The sequence below is a fragment of the Rana temporaria genome, chromosome 9, assembly GCF_905171775.1.
Source record: "Rana temporaria chromosome 9, aRanTem1.1, whole genome shotgun sequence".
NCBI lineage: Eukaryota > Metazoa > Chordata > Amphibia > Anura > Ranidae > Rana > Rana temporaria.
Genome location: NC_053497.1, coordinates 53,848,656 through 53,868,829, shown reverse-complemented (window position 1 = coordinate 53,868,829; position 20,174 = coordinate 53,848,656). Strand labels below are relative to the sequence as shown.

Genomic DNA, 20,174 nt, shown 5'->3' with positions numbered 1-20,174 from the left:
TAACAGTATGACCTCTCTGAGCCTGCCCCCCTCCCCCGACCAATGTAGCTGGAGAGCAGAAAGTAATGAGTGAGGTGGAGGATTGCAAAAATTACCACTCCGGTGTAGCGCTCACTGAAAGTTGCCCTGACATGAGAGCGGCAGCCTTCTAGTTTGTGCAGTTTTCTTCTCCTAGTGCTCTATGTAAGTGTCCAACAGTTTAGCCTGAGCACTGTGAACAGACTGGTCTCAATGTGTGCTGTGCGCTGTCAGTGTGCGCTGTGCTATGGTGTCAACGGCTGTGCAGCTGTGTGGATCTCAGCGCTGGATTGTACTCCCTCCCGCTGTGCTGCACCTCCTCTCCTCACTGCCAGCCTGAATAAAAGGGGGAAGTGGGGACATGCAAGCGTGGAGCCACACACACAGGCTCCTGATGATGAGATGAATGGGAGAGAGAGAGGATGGATGGGAGTTGCATAGACAGCAAGAGAATGGGGAAGAGACCCAGTTCCAGTGCCCTGTCCCTCTGGTCTGCCCCCAGTGCCCTGTCCCTCTGGTCTGCCCCCAGTGCCCTGTCCCATTTTGTTAAAGTTGTTGTTGGTAATATTTAATTTTGTAACTTGATTCTGCATAAAACATTGTCATTCCATGAGATAATCTACAAGGGCGTGTTTACGGGTGCAATTAGGCGCAGGGCAGTGTATGAATTAGGTGGGGCAACTGGTGGCGAGTAACTCTTGAGGCCTGGCTAGTAGCTCAGGACTTGAAATTTTGAGCCCTGAAGTACAGACACCCAAAAAGGTCCCTGCACATACTTGTATCAGTTTTTTCCACCTTTCTTATGGTTGAATGCTGGCCTTTATAAAAAGTCAAAACTCTGATACATCTAAGTAGTGTAATGCCGAGTGCACACAATCGTAATTTCCGATGGAAAAAGTCAGATGGGCTTTTTCCATAGGAAATTCTGACCGTGTATATGCCCATCGGAAATTCCGATGAATTCCATTGGAGTTTAAATATAGAACATGTTCTATTTTACTCCGATGGAATTCCCATCGGAATTCCGATGCGCTTTTCGTTCGTACACGGCATTAGAGTTTGCTGCACTATCACACCCCATCACATACCTACCAGTCCATCATGATAGTCTGCCTTGTTTATAAATAGGAATGTGGTGGACCTGGAGAGAGCAGGCTAGTTCTGACATTACCTGGAAGTGTCAAAGCTTTGTCTGGGGTTGTCCCAAGAACAGTATTATAGGGATAATATTAAAATGGGGACACCTATTCTTTTAAACTTGGTTCCTCTTTTCCTGTTTTGGTTACAGAACAGGAAGTGAAGAGAAATCTCACCAATGAGACACAGACGGGAGGAAAAAAACAGTTATAACTCTTCCTTACTCTACCCTAAATTAAAAGCTATAGCTCTACTTGATTTTTATACCTGCAGGCAGTTTTATTTTTTTATTTGAAAGCACCATTATCCATAGTGCCCAGATTGTTGTTTCTAGAATCAGTTTATTGAAGGTTATCTGTGGAATGTTTGCAGTGGTATCCTGCAGATTAGTCTTTGTTCCCTACAAATAAACTTGCTAGTAATGTGTTAAAAATTCACAGCTTCTACGTTGTCTACAGAGATCACAAGTTCTGCCATCATCCTTCCTCTACTTTGTGTTGTCTTTTTAAATAGAGAGAGGGACTTCAGAATAGATAATGACTGACATTTTATATCCGGAACATAGGATACAAACAGAGGCCTGCGCATGGCCGATTACCAAAGTCCATTCGAGGAAACAGAAAGATCTCCACTTTCAATCTTCCATCAACTTCATCATCTGGAAAAAGAAGACATGTGAGTAGAGGCTGTACAGCTGATAATGAAGAGGATATTAGTTGGTAGATTCTACAGAATGGGTTATTTGTGTCATGTATATAGAGATGTGTACAATGTATACAAAAATACCAAGAAAAAGAAAAAAAAGGAAGAGCAAAACCACATTACTTAAGGTTCGAAGGAAGTCAGAGAAATTCGGATCCTGCTTTGCACTGGTCACAATACATTTTGGTTGCAGATCAGCGATCACTGGAAAAAAAAGAGTGAAAAAAAAAAAAAAATAAAAATGGAAAATTGTATCAAATACTTACCATAATTTTCCTTTCCTGATGCCAATACATGGCAGCATACATTCGATATAGCTCCACCCCTTCTAACCACCCACAGGACCTGTTTAGCTCTATAAAATGCTGACTGAGAGCTACCTCCCCCATTCTCCGTATAAAGCACAAAGATCAGAGGGAGGATGTGTATGCCGACATGTATTGTATCAGGAAAGGAAAATTACAGTATTTGATACAAATTTTCAATTTTCCTGACGCCAACATGGCAGCATACATATGATAACAGTGGTGTAGTGGTTAGCACCTTCGCTCGTCAGTGAAAAGGTTTGCTGGTTCAAATCCCAACCACCACACTACCTGTGTGCAGTTTGCATGTTCTCCCTGTGCCTGCGTAGGTTTCCTCCGGGTTACCCGGTTTCCTTCCACACTCTCGGAAGACATGCTGGTAGGTTAATTGAATCTTGTCTAAATTGCCTCTTGTATGTATGAATGCAAGTTGGGGACCTTAGAGATTATAAGCTCCTTGAGAGTAGGGACTGATGTGAAAGTATAAAATAGATGTAAAGTGCTGCATAAATTGACGGCGCTATATAAGTCGTCGTCATCGAGGGTTTAATGCTGCAAACTTAGTCTGTATTTAACAATAGACATAGAAGCTTGGATAGTTTTCCTCCCAAACTTTACTGTAGTAAGAACTGCTGGATCCACCCTGTAGTGTTTCAAGAACCTGTGAGCTGCTTTGCATACTGTCTCCAGCAACACTTCTGCCTGCGTTGCCCAAAAAGAAGACATCGCCCTGGTTGAGTGAGCGCTAACCACCTCCTTCCATGCCGCTCTATATGCACGGTGAATAGTGTTTACAATCAAGGTCGAGATGGTTCTGGCCAAGGCCTCTTTCCCTTTAAATTTTCCAGAAGGTATAATGAAAAGTCTGTCAACATCTGACTGATGAAGTAGCCTGGAGATAGGCTTTGAGGACTTTGCGAATGTCCAACATGTGCAGGCCAGCATCAGTTTCTGCTGGGAAGGCTGGAAGCACCCATTCATTGGATATGGTATAAGGTTCGGCTGCTTCCAATGCTTAGAGTTCCAACACCCTTTCCCCTGAAGTTATGGCTATTAGGAAAGCGGTTTTTAAAGGTGATATCCCATGGTGAATAGTCTTCTGTCTGAGCACAAGGAGGGTTTGCTAGAAAATTGAGGACTACTGCCAGGTCCCAATGAGTGAACCCAATTCTTTTGGGAGGGCGTAGTCTAAAGTACCGCTCTCATGAAGCGTTCCACCAGCAAGTTTGCTGCCCATTTCTTTTGGGTAAAAGTCAAGATGCCTGAAATCTGCACCTTAAACGAACTTAGGCTGAGCCCCAAATCCAATCTGGTTTATAGGAAAGACAGGATTTGAGACACATTCAGTTCACTAGGGTCAAACTGACGTCCTATAATAATCCTGCAGTGAGGCATACACAGGGTTAATTGTAGAGTGACTCTATTCTAATGTCCCCCCTTCCTCAGCTAATTGACTCTCCTTTGTGTACATAGTTACATAGTTACATAGTTAGTCAGGTTGAAAAAAGACACAAGTCCATCCAGTTCAACCTCAAAAAAATAAACAAACAAAATAAAAACACAATACAATCCCATACACCCAACTCCATACCCACAGTTGATCCAGAGGAAGGCAAAAAACCCCAGCAGAGCATGATCCAATTTGCTACAGCAGGGGAAAAAATTCCTTCCTGATCCCCCGAGAGGCAATCGGATTTACCCTGGATCAACTATACCTACAAATCTTAGTACTCAGTTATTTTATGTACATTTAGGAAAGAATCCAGGCCTTTCTTAAAGCAATCTACTGAGCTGGCCAGAACCACCTCTGGAGGGAGTCTGTTCCACATTTTCACAGCTCTTACTGTGAAAAAACCTTTCCGTATTTGGAGGTGAAATCTCTTTTCCTCTAGACGTAAAGAGTGCCCCCTTGTCCTCAGTGTTGACCGTAAAGTGAATAACTCAACACCAAGTACACTGTATGGACCTCTTATATATTTGTACATGTTGATCATATCCCCCCTAATTCTCCTCTTCTCAAGAGTGAATAGATTTAGTTCTTCTAATCTTTCCTCATAGCTGAGCTCCTCCATGCCTCTTATCAGTTTGGTTGCTCTTCTCTGCACTTTCTCCAGTTCTCCGATATCCTTTTTGAGAACTGGTGCCCAAAACTGAACTGCATATTCCAGATGAGGTCTTACTAATGATTTGTACAGGGGCAAAATTATATCTCTGTCTCTGGAGTCCATACCTCTCTTAATACAAGAAAGGACTTTGCTCGCTTTGGAAACCGCAGCTTGGCATTGCATGCCATTATTGAGCTTATGATCAACTAAAACCCCCAGATCCTTCTCCACTACCGATCCCCCCAGTTGTACTCCCCCTAGTATGTATGATGCATGCATATTCTTAGCCCCCAAGTGCATAACTTTACATTTATCAACATTAAACCTCATCTGCCACTCAGTCGCCCAATTAGACAGAGCATTGAGGTCGGCTTGTAAATTGGAGACATCCTGCAAGGACGTTATTCCACTGCATAGCTTGGTGTCATCTGCAAAGACAGAAATGTTACTTTTGATCCCAGACCCAATATCATTTATAAATATATTGAAAAGTAAGGGTCCCAGCACTGAACCTTGGGGTACACCACTGATAACATTGGACCATTCAGAGTAAGAATCATTAACCACGACTCTCTGAATTCTGGCTTTCAGCCAATTTTCTATCCATTTACAAACTGATATATCCAATCCTGTAGACCTTACCTTACACATGAGCCGTGTGTGCGGAACTGTATCGAACGCTTTTGCAAAATCCAAATATATCACGTCCACAGCCACGCCTCTGTCCAGGGTTTTACTTACCTCTTCATAAAAGGAAATCAGGTTTGTCTGACAACTTCTGTCTTTCATGAATCCATGTTGTCTGCTGCTTAAATAGTTTTTTTCCTGCAAGAACTCATCCATGTGGTCTTTTATTAAACGTTCCAGTATCTTCCCAACTATAGAAGTTAGACTAACAGGTCTATAGTTACTTGGTAAAGACTTTGTTCCCTTTTTAAATATAGGCACCACATTGGCTCTACGCCAATCCAGTGGTACTATTCCTGTCATTAATGAGTCCCTAAATATTAGATACCTCCTGTCAGGTGTATGTTAATGGGATGGTCTGTGAGTGTGTATTGTTCTAAAGGTTAATTGAATTCTATTGAGAAAGGAATGTGTCTGATCAGGTCATGTTAAGTGGATCTCGGTGCCGAAGTGGCTAGATACTGACTAAGTGATTAATTCAAGGAAATTTCATTATTTCAAAGTATCTGTATTGAAGCCCCCCCACTGTGTGAGGGGGGGGGGGCGGAGATTGTCATTGTTCCTGTACAGCTTGTAACCACATATAAGCTAGGTGTATGTACCATTAAAGGTTCAGTCCTACTTGACCCTTCAAAATGTAGCCTCGTCTCGTTCTTGAAAGGGCGTTCGATGGGATTGTTATTCTGCTCATTTTATAGTTGAACCGGACTCTCTCTTTGGATCTCGTGGATGGGATATACCGGCTGTACCTGCATATCGCAACTTGCCAGGGAAAAGGACGTCTCCAACGGCTGATACCCTCTCACTACTTGGGTAGCCATTACAATATATATATATATATATATATATATATATATATATATATATATATATATATATATATATATATATATATATATATATATATTATATTTCTGGTTGCATCACTTCCTGTAGGTTAGCTCCCATAATTCTAAGTGTTTTTACAATAGGGCAAGTATTACCAGTCTGGACCACACCTTCCTCATTACTTTACCACCACCTACTTCCTCCCTTAAAGGGACTATAGCACATAATCTGATTGTACCATCTCCTTTAGATCTCCCATCAGCTATGTTGTCCAAGGGCCTGCCTGATTGGATACAAATTGTATGGATTGTTCAGGTGTGTCCTCTAATTCCATAGTTCTAGAAAATCTAAAAAGAAAAATTATACAGAGATTGTACAATCAGATTGCATATTGTATGGCCATCTTTATACAAGTAAATAGGAGTTTTTTTTTGGGGGGGGGGCTTTTGGAGAGTTTCCAGTTGTCGCCCATAGGGAAGCCCATTCACTTGAATTGGCTGCCCTATGCTCATCAATCTCCCCCAAAAAGCTCCAGAACTTCCTTTTAGAGTGGAGCATGGTGCATTTTTTAGGTTCATAAAGGTGGCCATACACTATACAATCTCCTTCAGATTTACCAACTATGAAATTGGAAGAGCTACCATCTATCCAATCAGGCAGGCCCTTGCACTATATCATAGGTGTCAAACCCACAGCGCGTGGGCCGCGTGGGGCCCCAGAGAGTTTAGCGTGCAAACATAGCAGCTGTGGCAGCCTACATTGACAAGCCAAGCAAATTCACACGTGTTACATTCATTTTTGAATTAAAGTTGGAACTTTGTGTTTACAATGTTCACTGAAAAAATGGAAACCACTTGTGCAGCAATAAAACCTACCTCTCTTAAGCAGTTGTAGATGTTCAGTGTCTGGACTATCTGTCATGAAGTGTATAGAGCAGTCACCGGCGTTGTAGTAGGAAGCAGCAAGCTGTCCCGATTGCCATAACACACTAAGGTATACCTATAACAAAGCATCACAATAATTTTAATTTTATTAAATGGCATAATTATAAATATTCATCAGTCTATAATGATTCAAAGTGCTACACTAATTATAAAATTGCCAGTCCATGAAAGTCAAGGATTAAATCACTTTCAGTTCATTTCAGGTCCAGTTAGGGCAAAATGATAAAATAACTAAACCCAGAGACTCTGCTGACCTCTTTGTTTTTCAGTTTAGATTCAAAGCCAATAGCTAAACTTCAGGCAAACAGTAAATGTTATTGTTGTAATACATACAAGTATATGGGACCCGTCTTACCTACTACAGTAAAGGAATTGTATTTCTGTCTATCCATTCCTTAGAGTTACACAGCCCTGCCAGACAGAACAACCAGCTTGGAAACCTGAGATTTCACTGCTTCTTTTAAGCAACCCAGTCTGGTCACCAGCCCACTACAGCCTGTAAATGTACAATGAAGGAGCAGCAATGGGCTGATGAGATCATCTCTCTGCTCTCTCTTCCCATCAGTAGGCATCTTGCCAGCAGATAGGAATGCATGAAATCGTATTTGCCCTAAAATACTGTCCCTATCTGTGTCAATCATAGTGCTGCTATGATTTACAAGAGGACAAAATCAAGTCACATTCTGTAATATATACTAGTTTTATTTAAAATAAATTCAGAATTCGTTCACACTACCTTCATTGCATAAATGGGCAGTATAACACGCAAATTACTGCAATGAGAAGCAAGACACCATCCTCATGATAGTTTGTTACTGTGTCTTTTTTCAATGGCACCCACAGTGCATCAAATTGCATAATGTGCACTGCGGTGTGCTAAAAAATAAAATTATATATGCTTTCATGCATTGAGGTAAGTTACAGCCCATTTATTTGGAAAAGGCTGCCCAACAACTATTATAAACAGATTTAGCAGTTTAAAGTGGTTGTAAAGGATGTTGGAATGGAATTGCACAGAGTGGTCCCGTACCTCCCCTTCGAGTCTTCTGCCAGTGCTCCTGGCCCCTACTTTGTCCAGTGCCACCATGAAAAGCCGCTTCCCATGGGGGCACGCGTGTGGGCTCACTCCCAATCCGGATGCTGCGTCCATTGAAACAAACAACGGGACTCAGCCCTGCCCCCCAATAATGTCTGCAGATGCCACAGCGAAACCCGGGAGTGATGGAATAGAAGAGATGTAGATGTGCACAGCACTGGAGCGAATGGGAGCTCAGGCAAGTATTAGGGGGGTGAGGGGACAAAATCAATGCCTAAACAGTTGTTACCTTAAGGCCTAAAAGGTAACTCCACGTTCGTAGGGAAAAAAATTGCAAATAAGAAGAAAAATAATATAGCATATACAACTGCGACACAAGTCTTATTGTAACTGAATGTTTTTTTTTTAATCACCTTTCCTTTTTAATCTGCAGCTCTGTAACTTTCTGTAAAATGCAATGCAATAGAATGCAAGAATTCCTAGACATGTCCGATTCCTCTCTTGCGCCACCATCCGAAGGCCAGCTGATTTTCATATGTGTGGCAGAACTTCAGGGTGTTTAGACACCGTAAAGCACAAGGTGAGAAGAGAGCAGTCTACAGGAATGTTTCACAAAGTCCCATACATGTAAAGCAACAGGTTAGGGTCATGGATCCTGGGCCTATAGCTGGGAGGAGTCCAGAGAAGATTGTACAAGGAGAAGCAGCTTCTATGAATGAAACAGGCTGATGATTGAAGGGTTTTACCCCTCCATTCATAGAACCCGGGTTCATTTCTCACCCAATATAGAAGCAAATCACACTTACAAATTGTTACATCTACAGCACGATTCCAGACACAAGATATTAAATGTTTATTAAAATGTCACCTCCGATAAATGTTCATCTTCATCTTCTGGGCAATCGGTAATCAGGACGCTGTGTGTCATCTGGAATTGGTCCATTTGTGATCAGTCTAATATTGAATAAATATACCTGATTTCAGAATTTAAGTTATGAAATGTTGAGCAATAATAATACTGTTAAATTGCATTTATATTAAACTAATAGCTGACCGACACTTTCCAGTAAGGCCCTTTTCATACTGCCGCAACTTGAAAGTTGTGCAATTTTGATGCAATTTCAGGGAATGCCTGTGTAAACTTGAGGTCTATAAACCTCAACTCGCATCAAAGTTGGACGAAAAGTAGCACAGGGACTACTTTGAGGTCACACAGATATGAATGGTTATCATTGGGTACAACTTGTCATGCGACTCATGTCCAAAGTCGCAGGAAAGGTCGCACACGTGTGAAAGGCGCCCAAGCAGCTCTGCTAGAGATCATCTCCCTGACGAATCTCACCTGAGCTTAGTCAAAGTCTTAGTACTCTTTCACATCTGTGTGTTCTGATGCGATGTGTTAACATGCATCACATTAAGGTGTTTGTTACAATGCAATAAAATAGCCAACAATGCACTACAACTAGAGGCGCATTGAATGGAAATTTTAGTGCCGAAACCGAAAATGCAGGATACATTTGGCCGAAAACCAAAAATGTGTTTTTAAAATATATATATGTTATATAGAATTATATTCTGTTTGACTTTTTAATTAATATCATGAATTTAAATTAATATGAATTTATTGTTTGCCATTATTGGCACTTTTAACGCAGGAAAAGTTCAAGAAAAATGTATCCCTTTAAATTTTATGTATGGTCTTCACACTGGTCGTCCGTTGAGCTTCTGTTGCGTTAAAAAGCCTTTTTGCTGCATTTTTGGTCAAACTGCACCAAAAATGCACCTCCCTGTTTAAATGCATTGAAAATGCAGCAAAAATAACGCACCTGTGTTACGTTTTTGATGTGGTTTTTGAGTCACATGACCTATGGGAAAAAAAAACACACAAGCATAGTAAAAGCATGAAAAAAAAAAATAATAATAATAATTCTCATTTTTAGTGCCACTATCGCCACCTTTTTCTCTTATCTGCAAAATGCAGTTAAGACCATTTTCGGCCGCCGAAATTTTGTTGCATCTCTAACTACAGCAACCCTTAAATTGGACCTGAACAAATTTTTCCAATGCAGTGCACCACAAAGCAGTCCATGAAGTCCCATTTTGGAAGAGTAAGGCCCCTTTAAGACGAATGGCTGTTTTTCCGCAGCCAAAAGCATGTTTATGTTTTGCTGTAATTCAAGACTCCAGGCACAGCGATTAGCTGCATTTGTACAGTGCTTTTAGCTGCGGTTGCGTTTAGCCGCGGAACGATATTGAACAGGGATCCGACTTGGATCCCTGCCAATACCAAGCACTGCGTTTGGTATGAATCTTGAGGGGGAACTCCACGCCAAATTTCAAATAAAAAACCGGCATGGGTTCCCCCTACAGGAGCATACCAGGCCCTTGGGTTTGCTATGGATTTTAAGGCGACACCCCGTACGCCGAAAAAACAGCGTGGGGTTCCCCCCAAAATCCATACCAGACCCGTATCCGAGCAGCAGCCCGGCCGGTCAGAAAAGGGGTGGGGACGAGCGAGCGCCCCCCTCCTTAACCGTGCCAGGCCGCATGCCCTCAACATGGGGGGGGGTAGGTGCTTTGGGGCGCCCTGTGGCCCCCCTACCCCAAAGCACCTGTCCCCATGTTGAGGACAGGGCCTCTTCCCGACAACCCTGGCCGTTGGTTGTCGGGGTCTGCGGGAGGGGAGCTTATCGGAATCCGGGAGCCCTCTTTAATAAGGGGTCCCCCAGATGCCGGCCCCCCACCCTGGGTGAATGAGTATGGGGTACATCGTACCCCTACCCATTCACCTGGCGGGAAAAAAATATGTAAAAAAAAAACAAAAAAAACCACAACACTACACAGGGTTATTAAAGTAATTAGTCAGCTCCGGGGCCCCCCCTCTTCTTTAGCTTTTTTACGAGGGAGGGCTGCTTCTTTGACGTCTTCTGGGGGGGGGGGTGTGCAGGTCTTTACCGTCGTCTGGTTATCTTCCGCCGGGGGGGGGAGGGCGCTTTCTTCTTTAGCTCTTTTACAGCTGCCCCCTTCCAGGCTTCTCCTTCGACGTCTTCGGCGGGGGATGCCCGGGCTTCTGTCGCCTTCTGCTTCTTCGATGTTGACACGTTGCTTCCTCCCGCTGTAATGCCGTGTGCGCGGCTCGCACCGATTTATATAGGCCTCTTATGACGTCACAGTCCCATCATGCTCCGGGCGCCCGGAGCATGATGAGACTGTGACGTCATAACGATTCATAACGATTCGAAAATCTGCAGACAGCTTGTCTTACGAATTTTCCCATCTCATTTTCGTATAGTGTGTACGGGCCTTTAGTCCGTAGGGTTCAATATTGAGTTGGCCCACCCTTTGCAGCTGTAACAGCTACAACTCTTCTGGGAAAGCTGTCCGCAAAGTCTAGGAGTGTGTCTATGGGAATGTTTGACCATTCTTCCAGAAGCGCATTTGTGAGGTCAGGCACTGATGTTGGACGAGAAGGCCTGGCTCGCAGTCTCCACTCTAATTCATCTTAAAGTTGTTCTATCAGGTTGAAGTCAGGACTCTGTGTGGGCCAGTCAAGTTCCTCCACCCCAAACTCACTCATCCATGTCTTATGGACCTTACTTTTTGCACTGGTCCAAATCATTTGGTGGAGAGGGGGATTATGGTGTGGGGTTGTTTTTGGGGGATGGTCCCTTCCTGTTCCAACTTGACTGCAAATTTTGGGTTATCCCTAGAAAAGAAGTAGATGGAAAATGTTCCAATGGGGACACTGGTTCTGGTAAGCTGGGGGCCCCCAAGGAATATCTTTAATTTTCAGGGATTTCCTCTAACTTCCTGTTTGGCTATGGGATATAACGTGAAGGGAAATCTCTGCAATGGGACACAGATAGCAAAAAAAAATTGGACAGGGGTTATAACCCTCACTTGGTCTATCCAATATGAAAAAAAAAATAATAATAAAAATAATAAGTTTTACCTATAGTTCTACTTCAAATTTTGAAAATGTAAGCTAGAAGCTAACTGGCTGCCATGCAAAGCTGCTCCAAATTCTGGCTGCTCCACTCTTAGTAAATTACCCTCAGAGCACAGCTTCCTACTGTAGGAACTGCACAGATGGCTCAGAACAAACAAACAGTTCACATTTTCACACTGCTGAGCAAGGATACAAGGAGACACAAAGATCTACCAATAGCACTAGATAAATACCAACAGAGCAGCTGAAAGGCAAAATGTTCATTTTTGACTGGGAAGCACCTCCAGTTACGAGTCAGTCGCATGAAACAATTACCGGTAACAAGTTGTGAGCCACTGGAAAAGCAATACACTGTGGGCCAGATTTACAGAGGAGATACGACGGCGTATCTATGCGGCTGATTCATAGAATCAGTTCCGCATAGCTAGCCCTAAGATCCGACAGGTGTAATTGACTTACACCGTCGGATCTTAGGATGCAATACTTCGGCCGCCGCTGGGGGGAGTTTGCGTCGTATTCCAGCGTCGGGTATGCAAATTAGCAGTTACGGCGATCCACGAAGGTTTTTCCCGTCGTTACGTCGGCGCAAGACTTTTTTTTCCCATCGCAAAGTTAGGTGTGCTTTAACATGGTGTAAAAGTACTCCACCATGTTAAAGTATGCCCGTCGTTCCCGCGTCGCTTTTGATTTTTTTTTTTTTCGGCGTAAGTACGTTACGCACGTCGCGATTCACAAACACGTCGGGCCGCCGTAAGTTCGCGCAAAGCACATCGGGAAAATTGCGAACGGAGCATGCGCAGAACGTCCGGCGCGGGAGCGCGCCTAATTTAAATGGTACCCGCCCCATTTGAATTGGGCGGGCTTGCGCCGGACGACTTTACGTTACCAGGTAAGTGCTTTGAGGATCAGGCACTTACACTGAAAACTTGCGGCGGTGTAACGTAAACAGGTTACGTTACACGGCCGCAAATTTTCGTGAATCTGGCCCTGTATGTCTGGGCGGCTGGGCCTGCCTATACTGGCACTTTAATTACTCACTTCTTTTTTACAACATATCTTACTTTTAGTAAAAGTAGAATATCTCTCTTTATGTCTTACTATTAACATTTTATTGTTCTCATTTAAGTTGCATAACACCCCGCCTTAGGGTTGCCCTACCTTTAAAGACACATTTTAAATATGCAAGCTGTGCAAAAGTCTGTGCAGAAGAAACATTACGTAATTTGTAATGCATAAAAAAGATCCAAAATAGTATAGTATAGCTCCCCCCCCCCCCCCAACTTCAGATTGGTGGGATTTTTAAATGAGAAGATCCCAGGCAATTAGCAATTGGGACACGCTGAACTGTTAGACAGCCCTACTTTACAGTACATGCTGGCCTAGGGTACAATTACACAAATCATTTTCTTCTCCGTATTTTATTGGTCAACCCCACTTTTTTATCACACCAAAGGAGCATCTGCATTCACATCAGGGGATTTAAAGCACAATGCCACAGACAGGTTATGAAAAAAAAAAGAAAGTATTCTGTACACAACTGAAACATTATCTATATTTAATACAAAGTTAAAGTGGTTTTAAATGCATATTATTATACAGGATTTATATGGCGCCAACAGTTTGCGCAGCGCTTACAACATGGGGCAGACAGTACAGTTACAATACAATACAGGAGGAATCAGAGAGCCCTGCTCGTTAGAGCTTACAATCTAGGAATAAATAATTAAATAACGGTAATTAAAATATTAAACATGTCACACCCACCTGCTCCATGCAATGCTGTACAGAGCAGCCTTGAACCTCCTCTATTTGGCTCCTCATCTTCTGTGTCACGCTTGCTATGGTGGCATACGTGTGGGCTTGATCCCAAGCTGTGCTGTGTGCATCTATTGGCACACACAGCCCCACTACCTACTCTCTGCTCACAGGATTTGACTGACAGCAGCATAAGCCAATGACCAGCCCCCCCCCCCCCCGCTCTCAGCCCTGCTTGTGAGAGCTGGATTGATACAGTTTTTAAGGGCTCATCGTAGTGTTGTACGTGATTGCGTTCTTGACGTTCAGAATTTCCAACAACATTTGTGTGACCGTGTGTATGCAAGACAAGTTTGAGCGAACAATCTGTCGGAAAAAGAATCCACGTCTTTTGGTTTTAGCGCAAAAAATAAAAGACCACATGAGGTCTTGTCCCCCCAGTGCAACCCCCTTAACATCAGGTATCCCCCAGTGGAGCCCCGTTTACATCAGGTCATATCCTCCAGTGGAGCCCCGTTTACATACAGTATCCCCCAGCGGTGTCCCCCTTTACATCAGGTATCCCCCCCCCCCTTACATCAGAGGGACACCGGGGGAGCTCCCTTTACATCAGGTCATGTCCCCCAGTGGAGGCCCCTTTACACCAGGTATCCCAGCAGTGGAGTCTCTGCCGCCATTACAAGACCAGAAGTAACAGGCCGAGTGGAACAAAATAGAGGCGAAGTGGCAGGTGACTGCCAATAGAAATTGAGCTGTGGCGCTGCCCAGCCCCGCAGCCTTTCCCACAACTGGTCACAGACAGACCAGCAGCGGGGGTGGGCTTTAGCTCAATTTCTATCGGCAGCAACCAGGCCGGCGCCGCCTATTGTTTGTTCGGTTTGTAATTCTGGATCTTATGTAAAATGGCGGCTGGCAGGGACATTGTGTCCGCCAGCAGCAGACCTCTAGCGGCGGGAAAAAATAAATAAATAAATAAAAATAAAAAAAAGGGAAAACACGGATTTCCAAGGAAATACTGAAACCAGGAAAAAGGTCTAAATCCCGAGAAATTCAGGACAGTTGGCAAGAATGCACGCATACAAAGTATTTTTGGATTGTGGAAGTTTTTTATATCATACCTGCATGTGCAGATAAATGCCACTGCACACAATCTTTGGCATTTAGCAGCCACTACTTGGAAAAATGATGGGCACCCTTTGTGTCCTGTCACACAGAACTAACGTATGGTACCTCTCTGTTGCTCTCTTCCAGTGCTTAGCCTCATGCATGCACCAGAGCAGGAAAAGGCGGGCCAGGTGCAAGGCCAGAAGCACCTCCTCCTTCAGTTCCACCCAGTAGAAATGCAAGCCTCGCAAGCTACGCCAAAACATCAGCTGCTGGAGGAGTCGGCGGGGAAGGGATCTTTCATTTAAAGCAGTTTAGAAGTGTATTACAAGCATTTTTGTTTAGCCAATAGAAAGCGCTAGGGGCAGGAAATTAGGGGTTGAGAGTTGCTATTTGAGCGTTTTTTTTTTTGCTCATGTCACGCGTTTCTATTGAAGTCTATGGAGCCAAAACACTTGTAATCTGCCAAAAAGAAACTCAAGTACTTTTTTGAGCTTCAGGCATTTTTGCTTCAGGCGACAGAACGCTCATATGTGAACAGGGGCTATTGAAATGGATGGAATTTTGCATGTTGGGTGTTTTGGAGCTCCACAGCTAAACGTTTTACAAGCTGAAAATCGCTCAGGTGTGAACGGGGGCCTAACAGTCGGTGTTAGACTGTGTGTGAGCACCCTTGTGCCTGACAACTATGAGTATGCGTGTTGAAGGCAGCCTTTTTATACCCTGCCCAGTCCGCCCCTGAATGACGCACAAAACTGCTGGAAAAAAAAAAAAAAATCTTGGGTGTCAATTTGCTGTGGACTCAATAACTTTCACACAGACCAAATAATATACACTAGTTTGGGTTATTTTTACCAAAGATATATAGCAGTATAAATTTTGGTCCAAATTTAGGAACAACAATTATTTATTCGCTCTTTTTTTTACTTATATCGCAAAAAATAAATAAAACAGTGGTAATTAAATACAATCAAAAGAAAGCTCTATTTGTGTGAAAAAAAGATGATAAAGGTTGTTTAGGTACAGTGTTGCATGACTAATTAACCCCTTGCTTACTGGGCACATATACCCCCTTCCTGCCCAGGTAAAAATAGGATTTTTGTACTCACTGTAAAGTCCATTTCTCTGAGTTCATGGACGGACACAGCAGCCTTTGACCTTAGGGTTATATCCGCTTCCTAAGGTCAAAGGCTGCTGTGTCTGTCCATGAACGGAAGAGAAATTTCAGCTTTCAGCACTGCGTCGCTTTAAATTAAAAATGCCTCCCAAACAAAATTGACGTCCTTTTTTTTTCAAAAAATTTAGGTTTTTTTTTTGGTGGTATTTGATCACCTCTGAGGTTTTTATTTTTTGCACTATAAACAATTTTGAAAAAAAAAAAAAAAAAAACACAATATTTTTTACTTTTTACTATAATAAATTTCCCTTTTTTTTTTAAAAAAAACTTTTTTTTTCACAGTTTAGGCCGATATGTATTCTACATATTTTTGGTAAAAAAAAAAAAAAAAAACACACAATAAGCGTATAGTGATTGGTTTGTGCAAAAGTTATAGTGGCTACAAAATAGGGGATAGAATTCTGATTTTTTTTTTTTTTACAAGTAATACGGCGATCTGCGAATTTTGTCAGGACTGCGATATTATGGCGGACACATTGGAGACTTTTGACACATTTTTGGGACCATTCACATTAATACAGCGAACAGTGCTATAAAAATGCACCGATTACCGTATAAATGTGACTGGCAGGGAAGGGGTTAACACTAGGGGGCGAGGAAGGGGTTAAATGTGTATCCTGGGAGTGATTCTTACTGTGGGGGGAGGGGACTGACTGGGGGAGGTGATCAATGCTGTGTCCCTATGTACAAGGGACACAGCATCAGTCTCCTCTCCCTGACAGGACGTGGAGTGCTGTGTTTACACACAGAACTCCACGTCCCTGCTCTGTCACTGCCGATCGCGGGTACCTGGTGGACATCGCGGCCGCCGGGCATGCGCAACGGCATCTCGGTGACGCGCGCCCTCCAGTGGCTGGAGGCCATATATAGATTAAGAGCCACATTGTGGCCGTAAAAACCCACCGGGCGGGCGGGAAGTGGTTAATTATCATTGAAAGTGTGAGAGCACTGAAAGCTGACAATTGGTCTGGGCAGGAAGAAGGTATAAAGTGCCCTGTATTAAAGTGGTTAAAGAGGAGCTTTAGCTACAAAATACTAAAAAGAAATGTAGAAGTGTCAGCTGCTACAAATACTGCTCACCTAGGCGAGGATGATGTACCCAGATAGCACGGGGTTCAGCACATTCACAGACACACAGAGGAGATTTGTTGGGTCCTGTAGACCTGACAAAGATCTCTGTAATGTGTCTGTGCTGGATATGAAGTGAACATGGTGGTGAGGGGAAAACCTTCCTCACAAGCAAGGTACCATTGAGTACCAAGTTTGTTTTTTCTTACTTTTATACAGGGACACATTCATAGGTGTGTGCAGGCTATTGCATTAGGGTGTGCACTCTAATGCTCAAACACATGATACCAATCACTTACTGTGTTCATTCACAAAGGGAAGGGCCCGGTAAATGATATATTTACTGACCCCTTCTCCCACTCCTTTTAAAACTTCTCCAGTGTGTGCCAGCAGCAGCAACCTTTGGGAAAGAGGAGGAAGGAAATTGCCCCTGCACTGCACAAGGTGATTAGGGTGTGCCCAGGCACACACCTGGCACACCCTGTGCACACGCCTATGGACACATTATTTCCCATAGTAAGAGTGCTTTCACACTCGCAGCGCCCAGGTGTCGGCGGTAAAACATTTTTTTTTGCAGTGCTTTTCGGCTGGTAGCGGGGCACTTTTTAACCACCACTAGCGGCCAAAAAAGGGTTAAAAGCACCCCTATAGCTGCACTTTTCCGGCGGTTCGGCAGCGCTGCCCATTGATTTCATGCTTTAGGAGTGGTGTATTCAAAGCTCCTAATGCGCTGCAAAGAAGCTGCTGGCAGGACTTTTTCTGAGCCCTACCAGCGCACCGCTCCAGTGTGAAAGCCCTCGAGCTTTCACACTGGATTGAATGGAGCGGCTCTTTCAGGGAGATTTGCAGGCGCTATTTTTAGCACTATAGCGCCTCAGTGTCAAAAGGGGTCAAAGGGTGGAGTTCCTCTTTAACCAAACCTAGATTACAAATCTCACATACAATCCGTTCCTGACAGGTTCTCATAAACTCTGGGCCTCTTCTATGACACATATGACAGCCGTGTAGATATTGGCACCCAACGCACCTCCAAAAAGCATGCTGCAACATGTAGTACCTCAGGCGTTGTCATGGGAACATGTAAACGTTTTGTTTTTAACCGTTTCCCACCATATAGCAATATGACGTGTGCAAAGGGTTTGTTTATCCCGACCAGATGTCATTTTTTGTTCCGGCTCTTTACCACATGACTAGCTGTGTCCAATCACGATGTAAACAGGAAAAGCTGTGTATCGGCTTTTCCTCACTCGTGTCTGACAGACGTGGATAGAGGAGAGCCGATCGACTGCTCTTTTGGGGGGGGGGGGGGGGGGAGTCTGCGCTGATTGATGACCACCACTCTTAGAGCCCATTCACATCTAGGCGACAAAACGCCCGACGCCGGACGCTTGTGCCGCTAGAAGGGAGAATTCCCATTGCTGTCTATGGAGATGGTTCACATCTCATAGACGCTGTACACCTGAAAAAAAGTCCCGGACCCTTTTTTTCAGGCGGCATTGGCATTCGGCCATACAAAGCAATGGCAAGGCTTTGTAAAAAATAAATAAAAAGTTACACACTCGCTGCAAAATACGCCGTATCTTGTCGCGGAGGTGTGAATGGAGCCTTACCCACAAGGTATGCCACCAGCAATGCTTGCCAGTGCCTCAATATCAGTAATGCCCATCAGTGCAGCCTAGGGTTGCCACCTTTTCTTCGAGCCAAACCCGAACACTTTAGCGGCACAGGGCACGTTTTTTATTCGTAGTATACACAATCGGATAATAAAAGACCTGGGGCACCTTTGGGTGCCTCAAGGACAGTGGTATTGCAGCGCGCTGCGGCAAACAATGGGTGTGGCCAAACTGCTCTTGCTGACATCATGGCTCCCCCTCAGTGATGCCAAACCTGCCCCCAGACAGCGGCCCGCATTTCCTGAATGGCAACAGATTTTTGTGTGACTACCTCAGTTACTTGGGGAGCCACAGCCCAGTCTAAATAATGTGTCCGGGTTTTAGGCAGACTGAAACCCGGACACAAGATCCCAAACCCGAACTGTCTGGGTGAATCCTGGACAGGTGGCAACCCTAGTGCAGCCTATCAGCGCCCATCATTAGTGCCGCCTCATCAGTTCCCATTAGTGAAGGAGAAAACGTACTTATTTACAAAATGTTATAACAGAAATATGGTGCTGGATATGAAGTGAACATGGTGGTGAGGGGGAAAAAATATTTATTTTCAAAATGTTCTGTCTTTATTTTAGGAAAAAATAAATACCAACAAAAGAAAGCTCTATTTGTGTGGGGGGGGGGGGGGGGGTGATAACAATGTAGTTTGAGTACAGTGTTGCATGACCACGCAATTGTCATTTAAAAAGCGTTGAAACTTGGCCTGGGCAGGAAGGTGGGGGTGTGCCCAGTAATGAAGTGGTTAAATGTGTTAACAGCCATCAGAGTCTATTCATCAAACAGACCAACACATAAAACTATCTGTATGCGCCCTTTCCTAAGGAGCCACACACACATATCAATGAAATGGTTGTACATCATTGTGTAGAGTCTAGGTTTTTCTCCCTGAACACATTATATACCCTTATCTGCTGTTCTTCATGACAGAAAATGACGCCAGGATCGACCTTCAATGTTCCCGCTCTCCTCCTTCTCCTCAGGCGCTTCCTACGTGCGTGGCGGGTGCTGATTGGAGCATGGGCAGGGTGGGCGTACCACATGATGCAAGCCTCGTTCGGCTGGTGCGTTCCACATAGCCCGTCCTCTAGGCGGAGTCAACTATTGATTGGCAGAGACAGGAAGCTATTTATAGAAGTATATAAAAGCGCGCTGTATAGGAAGTGAGTGGTTAGAACAGTGTAGAGTCATCAGGGATGAGTGTGGTGGAGGTGTCATGGTGTAATGAGAGAGGCACGGCTCATTCAGACGCTGGGTGACTCACAGGCTTAGGGCTCTTCTCATATTCCTGTTATAAGTAGAGCTAAATGGAGTTCAGGGAGGTTTTATTGGTGCAGTAAACGTCTTAATTGTCCTCATACTGCAAGTGGATAAAATAGATTAGTACATTGTAAGTATATGAGTCATGTGGCCTGATATGTGTGTTTGTATATATATATATATATATGGTAGTAAATAGATCTGCCCACTGTCCCTAATCTCCTGTATTTACAGACACAACAAACTGAATGATTTTTCCCAACTGTCAGCAAATGAAATGTGCGGGGGTAATCCCAATATATTTTTTTTGTTTACAAACTTTTATTTGACAAAAAATTGTGTTACAAAAATAAAGAGAAATGTATACATCATATCCAAATGTAAGGCCCCTTTCAGACTGGGGCGGGAAGCTGCGGTGGCGGTATAACGCCGCTA

The 20,174-nt window shown here is 43.7% G+C and overlaps 1 protein-coding gene across 1 annotated transcript in view; it reads right to left on the bottom strand.

The window, feature by feature from the left end:
- MSH5 (mutS homolog 5) overlaps nt 1-19,566 on the bottom strand; it is a 108,244-nt gene extending 88,678 nt beyond the window's left edge. The window contains exons 1-5 of the mRNA XM_040323504.1: nt 19,385-19,566; nt 8,631-8,716; nt 6,658-6,781; nt 1,981-2,061; nt 1,754-1,813 (exon numbers count right to left, since the gene is read on the bottom strand). Coding sequence (XP_040179438.1) covers nt 1,754-1,813; nt 1,981-2,061; nt 6,658-6,781; nt 8,631-8,705 — 340 coding nt within the window. The 5' untranslated portion in view covers nt 8,706-8,716; nt 19,385-19,566. The remainder of the gene's footprint in view (nt 1-1,753; nt 1,814-1,980; nt 2,062-6,657; nt 6,782-8,630; nt 8,717-19,384) is intronic.
- Nucleotides 19,567-20,174: the final 608 nt, after the last annotated feature.